At 32.2% G+C, this 17,895-nt stretch overlaps 2 protein-coding genes and 1 non-coding gene across 3 annotated transcripts; 1 reads left to right on the forward strand and 2 right to left on the reverse strand.

The window, feature by feature from the left end:
- The first annotated feature begins 6,388 nt into the window (after positions 1-6,388).
- Positions 6,389-8,524, forward strand: LOC143539245 (pentatricopeptide repeat-containing protein At5g27460-like). The gene is made up of 2 exons (XM_077032611.1): positions 6,389-6,742; positions 7,250-8,524. The coding sequence occupies exons 1-2, from the start codon at positions 6,611-6,613 to the stop codon at positions 8,495-8,497; spliced, it is 1,380 nt and encodes a 459-aa protein (XP_076888726.1). The 5' UTR covers positions 6,389-6,610; the 3' UTR covers positions 8,498-8,524.
- A 1,711-nt stretch (positions 8,525-10,235) lies between these two features.
- Positions 10,236-10,338, reverse strand: LOC143539267 (U6 spliceosomal RNA). Its single transcript, XR_013136406.1, has one exon. It is a non-coding gene; the product is annotated as a U6 spliceosomal RNA (small nuclear RNA).
- A 979-nt stretch (positions 10,339-11,317) lies between these two features.
- Positions 11,318-13,651, reverse strand: LOC143539246 (bet1-like protein At1g29060). Its single transcript, XM_077032612.1, has 5 exons — positions 13,631-13,651; positions 13,058-13,156; positions 12,244-12,367; positions 11,971-12,027; positions 11,318-11,631 (listed from the first exon to the last, which is right to left on the reverse strand). Exons 2-5 carry the CDS (start codon positions 13,114-13,116, stop codon positions 11,470-11,472), a joined length of 402 nt encoding a protein of 133 aa, XP_076888727.1. The 5' UTR covers positions 13,117-13,156; positions 13,631-13,651; the 3' UTR covers positions 11,318-11,469.
- Between the last annotated feature and the right edge of the window lie 4,244 nt (positions 13,652-17,895).

A 17,895-nucleotide genomic window follows, 5' to 3' on the forward strand; every position in this document is an offset into this window, starting at 1 on the left:
ATTGCTACGTATCACTTATAATGTGAAGCCAGTAATAAGAATTTAATCTTTCTGAATATAAGATAAGTTTGTGAAGTCGTCTTTCAAACAAAGTACAAGCATAAAGATAAGGTATATCTTGTTAGAAAGACGGTACAAAACGTCAAAGAAATAATGTTTGAGACTTTGTCTTATTTACTTTACGAAATGTGAAAGCGACGTTCTTAACGTTGGCTTCTCAGAGTTTTGTAAACTCTATGCATATGACTATCAACTCCAAGCTTATAGAACTAGAAAATAACAATCTACGATGATCGTAGACAATTAATACGATGCCAGACATAACGGGTTCTTAAACCCGAGTTCTCTTTATAAATCACATGCTTTTTCAAATGCTTGCATATACATCATTTCAACAATTTAAGTGTTTAAACTAATTAAACATTTTATAAACTAGTCTTCTCATTTCATCGTTTTTGTAAAGAGAACACGAGTTCATGTCCAAGTTATTCCAAACACAATCAAATCATATTTGTTAGTTTCTAGTTTCTACGTCAAGAATATAGAGTGTTTCATGGTGTCGTAATTTGCAGTTGCATGTTTTTTTTAACGTAAAATAAAAAAAAATTGTTCCTGCACACAATAAGTCTTAACAACAAAAAGAACGAAACATTTGCGAAACAAAATAAAAATTGGAAAACTCCGGTCCTAAAAGATTTTAATATAGTCACAAAATCGAGAGGAAGTAAAAAAAATATATATACGAAAGCAAAACCTTAGACATAAATTTAAAAACAAAAACAAAGAAAAAATCGTTAACAAAGCATTTACGAAACTAAAAATGTTAACGCGATTTGCAAACAAATAGTGATTGCTAAATAAGGGAAGTAAAAAAAAAAGAAAAAGAAAAAAGGAGGGTCGATCACCGACACACAGGGCTATAAACGAATTGAACGCTCAACGAACAGCTCGTAAATCGTTTGACGGGAAGTTCATTTGCGTTCGTTCATTTAGTAATTGAGCAAACATGAACAAGAAGTTTCGTTCAATTAGTTAAACGAACAAACAAGAACAAAGGACTAATTCCTTCAATTATGTTCATTTGTTTATTTTATTCAATAAAGATATTTTTTAGATGTATTTATTTTATCAAATTCCTTATATCGAAGTTCTATATATATTGTTATTATTCTAACATAAAATAGGTCTGCGTACTTATACTGTTGCGCCTGGTATATTTTGGATAATTATGTGTAAGTGTTTAAGCACGTGTCTTTTAGATTGCTGAATGTTTGGGGTAAACTTGATTTATTTTTTGGATGGTTGAATGCTTGGGGTTAAATTTTTTTTATTTTTTTTATATTTATGTCCGTTTGTGTTCATTTACGTTCAATTGTGTTCGTTTAGAAAGTTAATAAACGAACAAATCTATTTTCTTAATGAACAAACCACACACAAGAAACTTTGTTCAGTTAGTGTCCGTGAACCATTCGTAAACAACTTCAAATGCTTAACAAGCAGACACGAACAAGGCTTCGTTCGGTTTAATTCGGTTCGTTTACTGCGCTACCGACACATAGTGAAACCACCAAATAAGTAAGAAAACAAACTTTTCCACCCAATTAACGAACCACCAAACAAGTAAGAAATCAAAATATTAAAACTAAAAATAAATATAAAAATAAATAACTTTTCCCCTCAATAAGTCAAAACGAAATGGTTCATTGAAAAATTAGTGCTGTGTAGTATTATAGATAAATAACTTTTCCACTCAATAACATCCTTTTGAAATGTGTAGTATAGAGTGCAATCCACCAAGGGCTAGATAATGTGATCATAAGACTCACAGACAAAGACGTGCAAGTGTGCAACTACTCAGTGTCATAAATAAATTAAAAGTTTTCGTCTACAAACTAGTTGTTTTAACCCATGTGTTAAATGAGGTCACGATCAAGGTCAGTTGCATAGCACACTCAGATTTTGTTTAAAAAATGCGGTTGAAAGGATACAAACTTAGGTCCCTTGGGTTGTAAAAACAATATCCAACCAACTAGGCTATGCACTAGTTTGGTTTTAGCACGAAACAAATTTCATTTATCATCATCATCATCATCATCATCCATACCCAGCGGAATCCCATCAATAACGATACTATTGGTAGGGTCTGAAGAGGGTGGTACATAGATAAACCGTTCCAAATTGAAAAATGTTTAAAAATATATGTAGACCAAAGAATTCAAACACAGGTCCCTTGGAGTGTAAACATGTCTCAACGATTTATTAAAACTGATAGTTAAACTTGGTACCACCATTATTTACATTGAAAAGTAATGTAGCATTCAAATCAAGATATGTAATTCTAAAGTGATAAATATTTAAATACCGCAATCGGTTCAACTCAAAGGCTGTTTCGATTTTACATCGCAAAACTTGATAATTTATTTTTATGTTTTTTAGACTTCTTACGTGAAAGTACACATATAATAAGCTCATTAGTCATGTTAGGTGAAAACAATTATACTCGAGAAACATAAATAGAAGCAAAAACCCAAATGGAATTGAATGCCGAAGACATACCTCCATCAGGCGTCGTACTACAACGACTCCTTTCATGGCTATTTCGGCGTATGGCCACCTCGAATCATCGATTACTTCTGTTCAACGACACTTTTCCTTAAAGTCAATTTCATCCAAGTTTTGGAACTAAGTTATCATTTTTTCACATTAAATACAAATTTACTTTTGCTTAATATTTTCTAAAGATTAAAAATACGTTTAACTATTGGACTCTTATATTCTAGCTTAGACATTATAAAATTCTTATTTAATGTTGTTAATTCACTTTTGTTTTAACAGCAATTTTTTACGCCTAAAACTCATCTACCCTTGCATTTGTAATAATTAAACCCACACGACTTTTGTAGAGGGAGGGGGGGTACACAACTACGGCATGGATTCTAAATTTACTTGACAAGAAAAAGTATCTGCAATCAATTTTAAATACAAACTGAATGTGTTGAAGATCATGTCAATAAGCTAGTGGTGGAGTAGTAAGGAAAATACTTGGTGTTCCATGTGACCCAAATGTGAATCCTGCTTCCAACATTTACACTGTTCAGTGGCGGATCAAGGATTTTTTTTCCAGTTGGTTCACTATTTTTAGGTGCTCCGAATTCATAGGATTGGGCATAAAAATTTTCGTGTCGATTCAACGGTTTGGGTCGGATAAGGTTAATTACATAATAAAAATACGATACAGTAATTTAAAAAAAAAAACGTCTCCATTAAAAAACAATGGATAATCCGCATGCCTTTGCCATTGGTGTAACTATTCGAGTGGGCTGATGACCGCGTTTATTCCTACGGTTAAAACTATGCTTAAATTTCATTTTAATTTCAAAAGTCATAAACAGATAAAGTTTCATAAACATAAATACAAATGTTGCAATTGCATACATTTTTACACTTAGAACAATCCTATTTGTTTAATTAGGCCACATCTTCATCTTTTTCCCCATGTCTAGATATATATGAAGCATATGCATCGGTAAATAAATTATTAAACCAACAATTAGTCCTAAATATTTATAAAAAACAATACATTAGCATAATTACACAGCACAGGAAGGCTAACATAGAGGCATGTGTAACAATACTTGATGGTACATGGCTTAGCCTTTGCTAGAATTTGTGGTGGAGAGTGTGGGCTATAGAGTGAAAAAATTTATGTTTTGAGTAAAAAATATTAGAAAACATGCAACAAGAAAGAATCGAACCTGGGTATCTTCAATTATAAAGTAGAGACTTAACCACCAGAGCGCTGTAATTTATATGTGGGTTCACTCCAGCCTTTTATATACATGTTCTACTAAAATCCAAAACTCAGTGGGATCCCGTGAATCCGGTGAACCCACAGTGGATCCGCCCCTGGCTCTGTTCCTGAGTTTCATTTAAGGAGAGAAATAAAGGAAAAGGAATTGAAAAAGAAAAGAAATGAAAACTTGTGATTCTATTCCGTATTCCAAAGTTCAAAGAAAATGAAAGGAAATGAAAAGAAAGAAATTTAAACATTTTATGTGTTTCCAAGTTGAGAGGAAAAGAAAATAAATATAAAATTTACTATTATACCCTTTACATGTGATCATGTTGTCGAACCCATCTCTACCTATGCTTATGTTTGTCAAACCTTTGTGGTCTTAAACGGGTCTCTATACTTTAACTTGCTGAAATATCATTCTTTCTTCCTTTAACACTAACCTTAACTGATCCATCTTAAGCTTTTGTTAGTTTCATCTTTGTAGTTATGCAGTCTTTCTTTGTGTGTGCAGTGAAATATCCTTACAGTTAAACGCACTTATGTCTCAATCTCAAAAAAAAAATATACATAACCAACTACTTGATGTTCTTGCTTGGATAGTCGCATTCTAATCTGAGTCTTCAAAAACCTTTTAGTAAAATTGAGCTTTAATGTTCTGCACAAAAACATGTATAAAATACATACATATATATATATATATATATATATATATATATATATATATATATATATATAAACATAACCAACTACTCGAGGCTCTTGCTTTGACAGTCGCATATTATTCTGATTCTTCATAACTACAATACAACTATACAAGCCTCAATTCTTGCTGTTAATACATCCTGAAAGTTTTTTTTTTTTATCTCCCATGAGTTTGTTCTTTAGATTTTCTCAAATAACAATAGAATGAAGAACTCTAAATTCTGAATAGTAACCATCAACTAGGGGTGTTCTTCGGGTTCGTTTTTCAGGTTTCAGGTTTATCGGGTCGAGTTCTTCGGGTTTCAAAATTTTAAATCTTGACCCGAAACCCAACCCAAATCTCTTACGGGTTTTTCGGGTTCAGGTAATTTGGGTTCGGGTTTTTTCGGGTTGGGTTAATCGGGTTTCGAGTATCCTAGAAAACAAACAAACAAAAGAAAAAAAACACAAAAACAAAAAAAAAATAAAAAAATTAAGAACGACAATGCTAAAATTAAAACAACATATTCTTCTTTGCTTATAACAAAATAATCAAATAACAAACCAACATAGCTTGATAAAACAATTCAAAAGAAGAGTAAAACTAACTCGAGCCTTAATCATATTCAATCGGACGTGATTTGGTTGTTCGATTTTCGGTTGCTATTAGTAATAAACGGAAAACATAAATTAATAATAAACAATCAATCCATAATAGTTAGAATGACAACAGTCAATTAGAGCTAGATTATGATAACTTTAGTGGCTAAGACTAGTTTATTATACATAAAAATATATTTAATTTTAAAACTAGAAGTTTATTCGGGTTTTTCGGGTTGACCCGAAACTTACAAATCAAACCCGAGAACCAACCCAAATTACTTCGGTTCGGGTTCGGGTTCTTCGGGTCGGGTTAGTTCGGGTTCGGGTGCGGGTTTTTTCGGGTCGGGTTTCGGGTAAAAGTGACAGCCCTACCATCAACGATCTCCATTTTTGAAAAGTTTTGAAGATCCAATACAACTACATTTTAAACTCATGTCATTCTTTATCAAGGTTGTTAGTTTTTGAGTCTCATTCAATCTTTAAATCTTTTTTCATAATGAAAATTGGAATTGACCGACCGTATGATTTTCCAGTAAATAGCACTTTTAATCATACTAAATTATGATTTCTCCCAAATTAAACAACTTACAGAAAATCACGTTCTTTTTGCAAAATAGCTTCAAAATCATATAAAATTGAACTAAACTGAAATTGAAATTTGAAACTACAACAATACAAATGTTGGTTTGGTTTTGATTACGTCTGCGTTTTCAGTGTTTGCAATTTTATCTTAGCTTTTGAAAGAAAAGAGAATATGGTTTCTTTTCTTTCATACGCTAATTGTTGGAGCATATATCGTTTCGAGCTACGTTTAACATCAATCGACTCATATCCTTCTTTCGATCAAAAGCCTTAAAAAATCAGTTTGAAATTCGGAAAAAACTCAACGCCGTTAAATTTTTTTAGCAGAGGTCCATTGAGAGCCATTTTTTTTTAATTTGGGACCATTAGTGGCAATAAACGAAGTTGAAATTATTATCGGCCGGTAGTATTTAGTTGAGATTATTAAATCCAATTTGCCTAAATAAAACTAACCCAAACCATATAAACCATTAAACAAAAACTTCAATGGTGTATTTTTTTAACGACCAACAAGTACAAGCTCGTCTATCGAGGTAACCGGGTAATCTAATGATAAAAGACGACCCTATATACCATGATCACATAAACATTGGGTAGAGGGCAACCCAAACCCACCATCTTCTTTTACTTGCTACTTTACGTGAAAACCCGCCACCCGAGGACAGCCGTAAAAAATTGTATTAAGGGTCAAAAGTATTCAAACTAGTCTTCACCGTGTAGCTTGACACTAACCTACAATGGCGATTCGGTCGCTGCTAAGCCGTCTTCAGCCACTTCGGTACGCCTCTTTCTCTCAATTCCTGTATCTGTATCTCAAATACTCCATACCCACAAAAACCCTTTTGCAGTTTACATCAAATTCGCCCCAATTTTTTCTGCGGCATTTCTTCGAACACCTTACCGGCATCTTCATCCCATGACACCGACCTCAAAAGCAAGCTGCTTTTCATGTATCCTCGACGAACCGCCACCAGTGTGCTTCAAAATTGGGTCGGCGAAGGCCGTAAAGTCTCCATTTACGATCTTAGAGAGATTTCAAACCAATTAGTGCGACGACGTCGTTATAAGCATGCTCTTGAGGTTTGTTTGTTTTTTTTTACAATTGACTTAATTTATGATTATGAGGTTTCAATTAAGTGTGTTTAGAACTGCATTTGAAAGACTGATTATATGATTTTAGTTAATAAACATGAACACACGTCTACGTCGTTCACTAATGTTCGTGAATGTCCGTTTGCATTCATTTATTTAGGTTCGTTTATGTTCATTACTTCATTTGTTTATATTTGTTCGTTTAAATTTAATAAAAACATTAATAGTTATATTTTTTTAAATATAAGCATAAAAGGTTAAGGGTCTTGTTTGAACTATATATCTTCGTTTATGTTTGTTTTAAGTTTTTATTGTTTATGTTCTTTTGCGTTCGTTTACGTTCGCGAACTATTCATTTAGGTTTTAAACGAACGAGCACGGACACGAACATGACCACGTTCGTGTTCGTTCGCTTCGTTTACAAGACTATGGATTATTATGATTTTGATGATAAGGATCAATTGCAATTTTCTTGATTTTTTTTTTTTTTGATAGGTGATGAAGTGGATGGAGGGTCAAGATCGGTTCCAGATTTCAGAAACTGATCATGCTCTCAGGTTAGAGTTAACAATCAAAGCTAGTACTTTACGAGAAGCAGAAGATTACTTCACAAGATTACCGAACATTAGTTCACAAAAAGCTTCATATGTGCATCTTCTCAACTCATATGTTAAAGAAAAAGACATACAAAAGGCCGAATCGCTTATGACCAAAATGCATAATTTAGGTGCCAATGTGACTCCACATCCATTTAATTCGATGATGAAGCTTTACATTGCCACATCTAACTTTAACCTAGTATTATCCACCATATCCCACATGAAACAATCCAAGATTCCAATAAATGTGCTTTCTTATAACCTTTGGATGACTGCGTGTGACGAGCTTCATGGTGTCAAATATGTAGAAAAAGTTTACAATGAAATGTTACATGACACGAATGTTAAAATCGGGTGGAGTACCCTTTGTACATTGGCTAACGTCTACAGGAGATCGGGCCTTATTGAGAAGGCGAATCTTGCTCTCAGAGACGCAGAGACTAAGTTATCGTCGTATAACCATTTTGGTTACTTTTTCCTTATTACAAGTTACACTAATTTAAGCAACAAAGAGGGAGTTCTTCGCATGTGGGAAGCTTGTAAGAGGGTGGACCGAAAGCTCACGTGTGCAAACTATATGTGTATTATGTCATGTTTAGTGAAAATTAAGGATGTTGAAGCAGCCGAGAGGATTTTTCTGGAATGGGAGGGCCAGTGTGTGAGATACGACGTTAGAGTGAGTAATATTCTTCTTGGATGTTATGTTAGAGATGGTTTAATGGAAAAGGCCCAGTCGTTACATGATAAAACATTGGAGAAAGGAGGTTGCCCTAATTATAAGACATGGGAGATATTAATGGAGGGATACGTGAGAAATGGGAGTATGGAGAAAGCGGTGTTTGCAATGAAGAACGCGTTGAAGATGTTGAAGGGTTGTGAATGGAGGCCATCACGTGTGATTGTTGAGTTGGTTTTGGAGTATTTGGAGAAAAGTGGGAATTTGGAAGATGGGATGTGGTTTTTGGAGGGCTTTAGGGATTTAAATCTTGTGGATTTAAGCGTTTATCGGTTGATAATTAGGATGTGTGTAGCGAAAGGAGAATCGGTTGGGGAGATTGTTAAAATGATGGAGGATGATGGGATTGATATGGATGATGAAACTAGGGCCCTTGTTGAGGGTTCACAAAGTGGTGCATTGGAATAGATGGTTGGAAGAAAACAAGGCAAATAGTTTGTGTATTATCTTTCTCTTTTTTGTTTCTGTTTTCTTACTTTTTGTTCGCCTTTGTTTACTGAGCTATAATGGTGTAGATGACCCGAGCTCTAGCTCGAGCTTGGTGCATTTAACTTGAGTCTTCAGTAATTAAATCTGAATTGTTGTTTTGTATATTGTAAATGTAAACTGCCTTTATTAACAATAAATGGTCTCTTTGGGCAGGAAAGACAACCAACCCCATCCATGTTTGTGGGTTTTTAGTTATGAAACTGAGATGGTTCATTTGTTCATCTATGGGGTGTTGCGCTTAACCAACCCCCGAGTCACAAGCCTAATTGTCAAAACACATAGTGAAGCTTAAGATTGGTATCTATCGGCTCGGCTTCTTGAGTATAAATGACTCGTGTTTGTCTTTCTTGGTGTGATTTAGGTATTTTTGTCTTTTGACTCATTATATGTTTTATAAGAAAAAAGGGGTTTATTTGTAATTTTAGTTGAATCTATATACAAGCTTGACTTGTAATATATGTTCTAGTTTTTTTTTTTTTTTATAGTATATATGTTCTAGTGTTTTTAAAATTTGTGGTATGGCTCTTTAGTAATTTAAACTACTTATATTTTGTTGATTTTCTATTAAACAAACTGGTGTGTATGAAAGTCGATTCGATAAGACTGTTCAATTTCGGAATAGAACAGATTATATAATTCGTTGGTACCATATTTGTTGTTATTTGATCACGATTTTCTTTAGTGACATAGTTATTAAAAGTTTTTACTTCATTTAAATTTATTTGTAATAAATATTCATTGTTAATCTGACTCTAGTGATATTGTTTTATGATGCATGAGTATCATTAATGTATTTATTTTTTTTTATAAAGCAATATATATTTGTCACATACAATCACTCAGCTTAAATACACATACAATATGATATTCAGATAATGAACTTTAGAGCTTAAAAACATCAATGTTGCTGCTTTTTTTGTTTACAAAACTTGTTGATTCAAGCTTACTGTATTGATCAGATTCCTTAAGATACCCTCACAAACATCACCATAACTTGCAGACTGCTTGATACAACCATCTTCAAATGAGTTCAAAATCTGCAAAAAAATATAAACCATTAAACTAAAACTAGGGCACTGTAAACTGTTGACAATCAATCAAATCACCCTGAAAAAAGTAGCGTTTCAGCGTTAAAGAACGAGAAGACAATCATGATTTGTGTGACACGACGACGTGAAAAGATCGAACAAATTATGATTTGTGTGACACGACACAACGAATAGAGAGAAGGATTTTTAGCATTAAAAGAACGAGAAGATAATCAATTAAAAAGAGCAGACGTGAAAAGATCCAAAAAATTATGATTTGCGAGAGTTAAAGAACGAGAAGACAATCATGATTTGTGTGACACGACGACGTGAAAAGATCGAACAAATTATGATTTGTGTGACACGACACAACGAATAGAGAGAAGGATTTTTAGCGTTAAAAGAACGAGAAGATAATCAATTAGAACGAGAAGACAATCATGATTTGTGTGACACGACGACGTGAAAAGATCGAACAAATTATGATTTGTGTGACACGACACAACGAATAGAGAGAAGGATTTTTAGCGTTAAAAGAACGAGAAGATAATCAATTAAAAAGAGCAGACGTGAAAAGATCCAAAAAATTATGATTTGCGAGACATGACGAACAGAAAAAAGGATTGGAAAAAAATTTGGACCATTTCTCGATTTGTGCGTGTCATCCTTGCGCAGGGGCCATGCTAATCTTCTCTGTATCGTTCCAATTTTATCGGATGTCCCCGAAGGGACGTAGTTTGGCGCTGGCCTCGGCTATTTGAACCAGCTCCAACTTTATCATAGTTTCGATGTGGGATGAACTGAAACGACATGTTTCACCTTTCTAATTCACTGTTTTAGTTTCTTTTATTTTTATTCTTATTTTCCTTTGAAAAGTATAACTTAAATCCATCTATTATGACTTATAAATAACACCTTGAAAAGTATAAACAATGTTAGTAAAATCCAAGCATCAAAACTTAAAAAAAAATAAGTTCGTCAAGTTAACATATAAAAAGATTAAAGTATTTAAAACGACATTTATTTAGTTGGTAAACCCCAGACGTTGTCGGTCCCGAACGTTGCAACGGTTTTTTATTAGAGAACATGAATATAAACATGAACATGAACATGAACAAACAAATTTTTAGTAGAGAATAAAATTTTAATACTTTTTAATTTCAAAGACCAGCCACAATCATCCAAAATAAATATCAAGTACTTGACATTTGACATAGAACACATTATCAAAAAATATGATAAACATTCATGTTTGCTCATTAACTAATTGAACGGAACAAGCATGACTCATGTTTATGCTCCATCATTTAATTAATCAAACGAAATCCTCCGTTTATGTTTTTTATTAATTTGTAATTTAATAAACGACGCATCAGACTTCCAGCCTAAAAGGTCACTATACGTTCTGATCGTTTACACTTTACGCATGTGAGAAGCTGATATGTAAAAACAACCACTGAATGATTTACTTTGATAAAAAAGCTGGCATTTAAAAGAGAGGAGATGCCATTTTTTTGTTTTACATAAAGCTTATTTAGTTATACATAAAGTAACGCCTCATATGCACGAAGCTCTTGCGTTGTGCATCGGGGCGCACGGCAATTTCTAAAACCAAATTCCAGTCTTAAAGCTGGCATTAGATGGAAGTGTTGGCCCAAGCAAAACCAGCCACTCATGGTTTAACCACTTTTTAACACAGGTCTAGAGTATTGACTTGTAAAATCTAAACATATGATATAATAGAAATCATACTTTGATAATTGTTTTAAATCTTTTGCATTTAAAGACACACTGTCATAAGTTCTAAGGTAGTATTTAACAAATTCTTTCAGCCTCTTCTCTTCACCTCAACAAACTTGTTCCTCATCTTCTAGAAAACTTGGACCACAAGTAAACCAAGAAGAGACAAAACAGAGCAAACAAGACCACATGTAGAACATTGCTTGAGCCAGATTGAATGATACTCTTGTTTAGCTTCCTCATGTTGTTCTTCACTCCTGCTTGAGCTTTGATAAGTGTCATTTGCTACAAATATGAACCGGTTAGAAAACGAGCCTTAATTATATGCGATAACTCCATACAACAATCAAGTTAATATATACCAGTCAGTGTCAAACTGCACGTGTTGGGTAACATTTTAATTCTATTTTATATATAACTGATGTATTAAACACGACTGTTTTAAAAAAAAAAACCCTAATATGTAACCATCTTTTAGTGGCATGTATCAATAACTATTGAGCTCTAATCAACAATCATTGAGAAAATTGAGCAATTGTGACAAGGTATTATTGTTGGAAACATATAAATTATACAAACAAGTTTAAAGTTCATAACTAAAAAGAGTAGAGCTAGATGTCTTACCAGCTGATTAATAAACTCATTCTGAAATTTGGCCTCTGATTCGATTTCTGAGGCTACCTGTAACGCAATAATAAGGAAATTAATGAATGATCTTACTTTGCTTTTGATTATTAACTTCATTTTTTTTATAATTTATGAATGATTTTACTATGCTGTTATCCAATGTTTTAGTCAACAATTATTTTGTTATATGTTTATGTAAACTTTCAGTAACCACAAAAGTTTAGATATAAAAAATAAGTGAAACCAATTCAAAAATATGAAGTTACTTACATTCCTTAACTGTCTAACTTGCTTACGGAGGCCGCTTATCTCATCATCCAAGTCAGCATGCATTGGATCAATACGCAGTTGGATTTCATCAGAACCGGCCCCTTGTCTGGTGCTAAGCCCTTCTCTGTAAAAAATACATATTTTCAACATATCCAAATGTATATTAAAACTCACAAAAGTTTATTTGGTTAATAAACAACATTATGGGCTTATGGAAACATCAGAAGTTTCAAAAGTTAAGGTTTTGGCTCGAATAGCATATTGACATTTAACATCTCCTAATGTTTTTCACTTATTTTTTTTATAAAGAATTGGGTTTTGCAGTTATACATTTATTGAACTTGAAAACAAAAATTAGACCTGTAAACGAACTAACATACATGAACACATGTCTTGTTCCTTCATTTATGTTTGTGAATGTTTGATTTACTTTGTTTATGTTTGTTCATTTACACTCGTTAGTTTACGCCATATAAGTGTGTTCGCTTATGTATACAATTTAGCATAGTTTTATCACCTTTTAGGTCCAGCAGATTGATGCTTGCGTTTACTTTTAATATGTGTTCCCTGGGTTATGCTTGTTTATCTATGCTCAGTTTGTTCATTTGTGTTCATGAACCGTTCATTTTATACTATTAATAGACAAACACGGTTGTTTCCTTAACGAACAAACACGAAAAGGAAAACCCCATTGGTTTAAGTATTCATATTCAATCATTTGTTCAGCTAAAGTTAAATGAACAGCTCGAATATGCCCAGTTCGTGTACATTCAATCATTTACAAGCCTAACGAAAATCAACTAAAAATAATTACCTCGATCTATACGGATCAGCACCATAGTAACCAGCACCTCTGTTTGAACTAGACGCCATTGAACAATGAGATTTAAGAGCTTGCGTTAACCGAAAAATCCTGAACAAATAATTGAGCAAAATCAGCATGCTGAAATGATAATTGAGCTAAAATGATGTGAATTAATACGTTTATCGATTTATTAACATGTAACTAAATTAGATTGTAAGCTATGCAAGTCTAGAAAACATGAAAGCTAAGTGATCATTTCATATATATTGCCTTATGTTAGTTTTATACATGATCTATGATATATATATATAACCTCCTGTATGTACAGCCTAAAACGCTATATGTAGATAACAAACAAACATCCTAATGCATAAAACCTTCTGTGTACAAGAAGCAAATTGTGTTGTTGAGTAATACCGAACAAATACAAACACGAACCCTAGAAAGCCATATATATATATATATATATATATATATAACGATTATCCCGTAACAATCGAAATTTCGCGACCTAGGGTTACATAAAGTCATGAATCTAAATAATTAAAAGCGGAAATTTATAGAAATTATGCAAAAGATTACCGATTGAAGGCGTAATTTGGTAGGAGATGGGGGAGAAATAAGAAGATCGGAATCTGATTGATATCTTCTTGGGATCGAATTATTATTATTATTTGGGGAAATGGAGTTTGAGGGGTTTCGGGGTATGTATTGTATTGTATTGTATTGTATTGTATTGTATAATGATTGATTGTCACATTTAATTCATGGTTTGATACGCGGTTAAGTTACAATTTACCAAATATAAAAGTTAGGTGTAAACGAGTCAACCACGGTTTAAGGGTAAGCTAGACTCGCTTAATTTAAACGACTTTAATCGCGGCTCATTTGGATATCTATATTTAGCTTGAGTTCAATTCGGAAATACAGTTATTTTTAGAGACTAGAAAGTGGCATAAGTTTAATTTTCGATTGTAATATAAACTTAGAGGGTAGGGTGATAAGTTGTATGATTTATAATGAGTGATTTGGTGTAAATGGCTGTTGGACTAGCCACTTGTTAGTCCCGCTTGTTGGTGATTATTGTTAATTTCATTATTTGTTGGTTATTTTATTAGAAAATAAATAACTGAATTATACATAAAAAAAAGTAATATTCCCTTTTCATTCAAAATCTCAAGAATTAAATTAGCCATAAACTGCCAAAAATTGTCGGCATAAGTTCATATTTTTTTAATTTTATTTTGGTAGTAGACATATATTAGACAAACATTATTAATAAATAATATTTTGACGATTAGTATTTATCCTCAACCATATAAAATCCACAGGTGGGCTACCTTTATAAAGAATTTCCCATCGGTTCACAAATTAAATCAAACTTTAAATTTAAGAACACAGCTTGATTTTGAATTTTATTAGTTAAGAAAAAAAATTATTTTATTTGGACGGTAATGCAATATTTATTTTTATTACTTTTTTATTTTTAAATTCTGCATAATGCCCATTGCAATTCGTAGAGGGCGTTTAACAAAAGAATAAAAAGCAATAGGTAAATTCTATTCTAATAACTCCAATTAGAATTGGGACTTAAAAGTTAAACCGTCTTTGCACATGCGTCGCACATATTTCACAGGGCCACATTTACATCATCAACCGCCAAATTTAAACTCCCATTCAAGCACTTCATCCGTTTCTACCGTGCCCTTTTCTCCCTATCTCTTCTTCCAACTCTCCATTGTTAATCACCGCCAAAATCTGGTACGTTAATTCCATTTTAATGATTTTTTTTATGTTCATGCAATTGATGCACCGTGCAACTTATGGATGGTTTAATTATTAGAAGTTCCTATTTTTCAAAACAAATCACTATTTTGTATGAAATCACACTTTGTTTCACTGTTTGGTATGAAATCACACTTCATATAAATTCGATTTCATCATTACCGTTGATTGCCGTTTAGGGTTTAATATTTATGAAATCAAAGTTCAAATTCAAAAATTTAAAACTCTGTCGTTCTCCTGATTACATATTTATGCTTAATTAGTTTGTGATAAGTACATAATTTGTTCGTATAGATTTTCAATTTTGAATTTATTGTCAAAATCCATTTTTCTGTTGCTGATTCACAATCCCCTTTTAATTGATGTCAATCTGGACTTTATTTTGTCAAAATTGCATGCTGTGTTCTAATCGACATATATACATTATTTTGTCACGATGCTAGAAAATTGGGATATTTAAGATTACTGATATTGGAGAAGAAGACTTTTTTTGGTAAATTATATTATGTAGTTTTTCTTTTTTTGGTCCGCCATGTATTAGGGACTTATCCGCCACTTTTTTGCATTATGGATTATGTGCATTGCTTACACGTATTAAAATTTAGAATGTCTGACGATCCTTCAACAACATATCCAAACTTTGGCACCATTCTTATATAAAAAAACACAAAATAGTTACTATTATCATCATAAGTTGAGAATCACCTTTTATTTTAAATTTACGTACTTTTCACTTTTAATTGCAGAATAATGCTAATGCCTAATGCCATCCAGAAGCATCTCTGCTGTCACCACCGAATGATCGCAGGCCCAACTGATGTTAGGGTCAAGAAGACTTAGAATGTCATTGGGTTTAAGAATGAATGCAACTATTTGTTTGTTGTCTAGAAAGTAAATAAATTACCTTACATTTACACACAGTAATGAAAATTTACTGCTTGAAGATATTCTATAATAAACCATAAGTTAAACTATGAAAAATTATGAATTACATTTAAACTCTTAACACAAATCTTATCAAATGTTGTTGACACATGCAGTTAAAAGAAGACCGACAACAACTCAATCGCCAACACATGCACCCATATCCACCTGAAAATACGACTCATGCATGACCAAAACCACAAGGTAAATTGCTGCTTAACCATTTTTTTTTCCTTTTAAATTCTCTCTTTACTAGATTCTCCTGAATAGCAACTTAACGGTCAACTTTTCGTTTGCAAGGTGAGAACAAAGTACGACAAAAGAAGCTAAAATCCCATCCCGTGAGGGGTAGACCAACTCCTTTTTTATCTAAGCAACAAACAACTTTTAGAATGATATGAAATATAATTTTTAGCATAAACTATCGTACAAATTTACATTTTGACTTTTGTACTAAACACAAATATTATTGCCGACTATTGTAATCTATATTTGGATGTATTAGCTAATAGAACTAAGTATATATGAGATTTCTAACCTAACACAAAAAAAACACCGCTGCAACGCGCGGGTAAAAATGCTAGTGATCATACAATTATGTTTATGCATTTTCTTTAAATACATATTTTTTTAACGGCAAAAGACGTGTTAATTACTCATAAAAGTATGAGACCGAACATCAGAACTCCAATAATATTAATACACGTAGAGAGATTATATAGTTCTACCTTTTTTGGTTTGTTGGAAATTAGAATATAATAAATGGAAATTAATTTTATGAAACTATTATTATTAGACTTTTCATATGGTAAAACTCTTAAGTAGAGTTACTTAATGAACTTGATTAATTTTATTAGAGTTTCACACTCTAATTAATTTCTAATTAAGAGAGATTATTCATCATACATAACTCTTATATATATGGTAGGCTATAAGTCTCGTTTGACGGATTTAGAAAAATTACAAGCTTGAAAATTCAAGGAAAAATACATGTATGCATGAAGAGTTATGGGTGAAAAATTTTGAAGACTATATGTTGGGAACTCATAGAGATGAGTTTATCTACTTGATTTCTATACCTTTTTATTCTCTTTTTTACAAAAGTTCTAACACTACAATTACCCGATGTAACCTCGAGCGTGTGGACATCTCCGGCAATACCAACTGCTTCGGCTGTTGTACCCTGTGAGACAAACGCGCTTTCTTATGTAAAGGCGTGAAATCTGTTTTAAGGGAAACGTGTTGAATATGTGCCTCAGCTTCAACCGTCAAATTTAATTTGTTTATTGTTGCAGCCAAGAGACTACTAGAAGACCTTGTTGTGGCAAAAGTTGGATAATCTATCTTTTTGTAAATTCTTGTGAAGAAGATTACAAAAAGATGTTGTAATAAGCTGAAAACTTTATCATTTAAAGAGCTTGGTTATAATCATTTAACATAATTGTTATATATTTTATTATTTATTTTAATTTATATTGTGGTATATGTACTATTTACTTTTTCATGTTAATAACGAGAGTATCGTTATTATTTGTATTATACCGTAAAACTTGTGATTTGAATTTACTTGATTCAACAAATTAAGGTTGAGGTCTTTAAAGAACTATTATTTATGTCTTCGTATAACCTTAAAAGTATTAACGTGTATTCTAGATCAAAAAGTGTATCCACCCACTATAAATGCTAGTCATGGTAGCCATATGTGACTTACACAAACAATGACACATGTAGCCGAAGAAATTTTGATGCGGACCCACAAGAAAAATTAATTAAAGATCTACTATTAAAATAAAAAAAAAAATGTTGTTGTGTCAAATGTCACCTATTTGGCTCATTTTTGTGACACTTGACAAAACATTTAACCACCTTAATTAATATTATTTAACCACCTTAATTATTTTCTATTTTTTTTTTCAAATTTGTCTTCTTTTTTTACAACTTATCAATTTGAAATTAAAAATTATTATTGTTTTCATAAACTATCTTTGTTAATAAGTATTATTAAATAAAAAAATTAATATTATTTTCATGATTTTAACACCTTTGTTTATGAGTTTACTAACAAGATTTTCCCTGTAATATTTAATTTTAATTAAAAGAATTGTTTCTTAATGAGGTATTTTACAATATTTGTTTTG

The sequence above is a fragment of the Bidens hawaiensis genome, unplaced genomic scaffold (assembly GCF_021521415.1).
Source record: "Bidens hawaiensis isolate Kalapana, Puna unplaced genomic scaffold, B.hawaiensis_p1.1 tig00011830_1, whole genome shotgun sequence".
Classification (NCBI taxonomy): Eukaryota; Viridiplantae; Streptophyta; class Magnoliopsida; order Asterales; family Asteraceae; genus Bidens; species Bidens hawaiensis.

Excerpts from the sequence above, each read along its gene's own strand:
- LOC143539246 (XM_077032612.1), bottom strand. The coding sequence starts at position 13,116 with ATGGCGTCTAGTTCAAACAGAGGTGCTGGTTACTATGGTGCTGATCCG. Across the intron at positions 12,368-13,057 it reads GCTGATCCGTATAGATCGAG|AGAAGGGCTTAGCACCAGAC; the intron begins GTAATTATTTTT and ends TATTTTTTACAG. Across the intron at positions 12,028-12,243 it reads AAGTTAGACAGTTAAGGAAT|GTAGCCTCAGAAATCGAATC; the intron begins GTAAGTAACTTC and ends ATTGCGTTACAG.
- LOC143539245 (XM_077032611.1), top strand. The coding sequence starts at position 6,611 with ATGTATCCTCGACGAACCGCCACCAGTGTGCTTCAAAATTGGGTCGGC. Across the intron at positions 6,743-7,249 it reads GTTATAAGCATGCTCTTGAG|GTGATGAAGTGGATGGAGGG; the intron begins GTTTGTTTGTTT and ends TTTTTTTGATAG.